Source organism: Crocuta crocuta, unplaced genomic scaffold, assembly GCF_008692635.1.
Source record: "Crocuta crocuta isolate KB4526 unplaced genomic scaffold, BGI_CrCroc_1.0 C28008575, whole genome shotgun sequence".
Classification (NCBI taxonomy): Eukaryota; Metazoa; Chordata; class Mammalia; order Carnivora; family Hyaenidae; genus Crocuta; species Crocuta crocuta.
In genome coordinates, this window is record NW_027547921.1 from 1 (window position 1) to 770 (window position 770).

Consider the following 770-nt stretch of genomic DNA (forward strand, 5'->3'; position numbering starts at 1 on the left):
AAATGAGAAACATGAGTGTAGTGACAATGTTCATCCTCACGGGCCTTCCCCATGCACCAGCCCTGGACATCCCCCTCTTCGGAATCTTCTTGGTGATTTATGTACTCACGGTGGTGGGGAACCTCCTCATTCTGCTGGTGATCACGGTGGACTCCCACCTCCACACCCCCATGTACTACTTCCTGACCAACCTGTCCTTCCTTGACATGTGGTTCTCCACGGTCACTGTGCCCAAAATGCTGATGACCTTGGCCTCCCCAGGAGGTGGAGCCATCTCCTTTCACAGCTGCGTGGCCCAGCTCTACTCCTTCCACTTCCTGGGGAGCACCGAGTGTTTCCTCTACACGGTCATGTCCTATGACCGCTACCTGGCCATCAGTCGGCCGCTGAGGTACGCCAGCATGATGGGTGGGAGAACGTGTGCCCTCCTGGCCACGAGCACGTGGCTTAGTGGCTCTCTGCACTCTGCTCTCCAGACCACACTGACATTCCGCTTGCCCTACTGTGGGCCAAGCCAGATCCAGCATTATTTCTGTGATGGACCTCCCATCCTCAGACTGGCCTGTGCGGACACGTCCGTGAACGAGAGGGTGATCTTTGTCAACATCGGGGTAGTGGCCTTGGGCTGCTTTCTCCTGATAGTGCTGTCCTATGTGTCCATAGTCTGCTCCATCCTGAAGATACGCACCTCAGAAGGGAGATTCAGGGCCTTTCAGACGTGTACCTCCCACTGCATTGTGGTCCTTTGTTTCTTTGTTCCCTGTGTTTTT

At 55.2% G+C, this 770-nt stretch overlaps 1 protein-coding gene across 1 annotated transcript; it reads left to right on the plus strand.

Moving 5' to 3' along the window:
- Positions 1–2: 2 nt before the first annotated feature.
- LOC144219019 (olfactory receptor 10G9-like) lies at positions 3–764 on the plus strand (the record flags this gene model as incomplete). The annotated part of the gene is made up of 1 exon (XM_077749009.1): positions 3–764. A coding segment is annotated over exon 1 (762 nt), but the record flags the coding sequence as incomplete, so codon positions are not given.
- Positions 765–770: the final 6 nt, after the last annotated feature.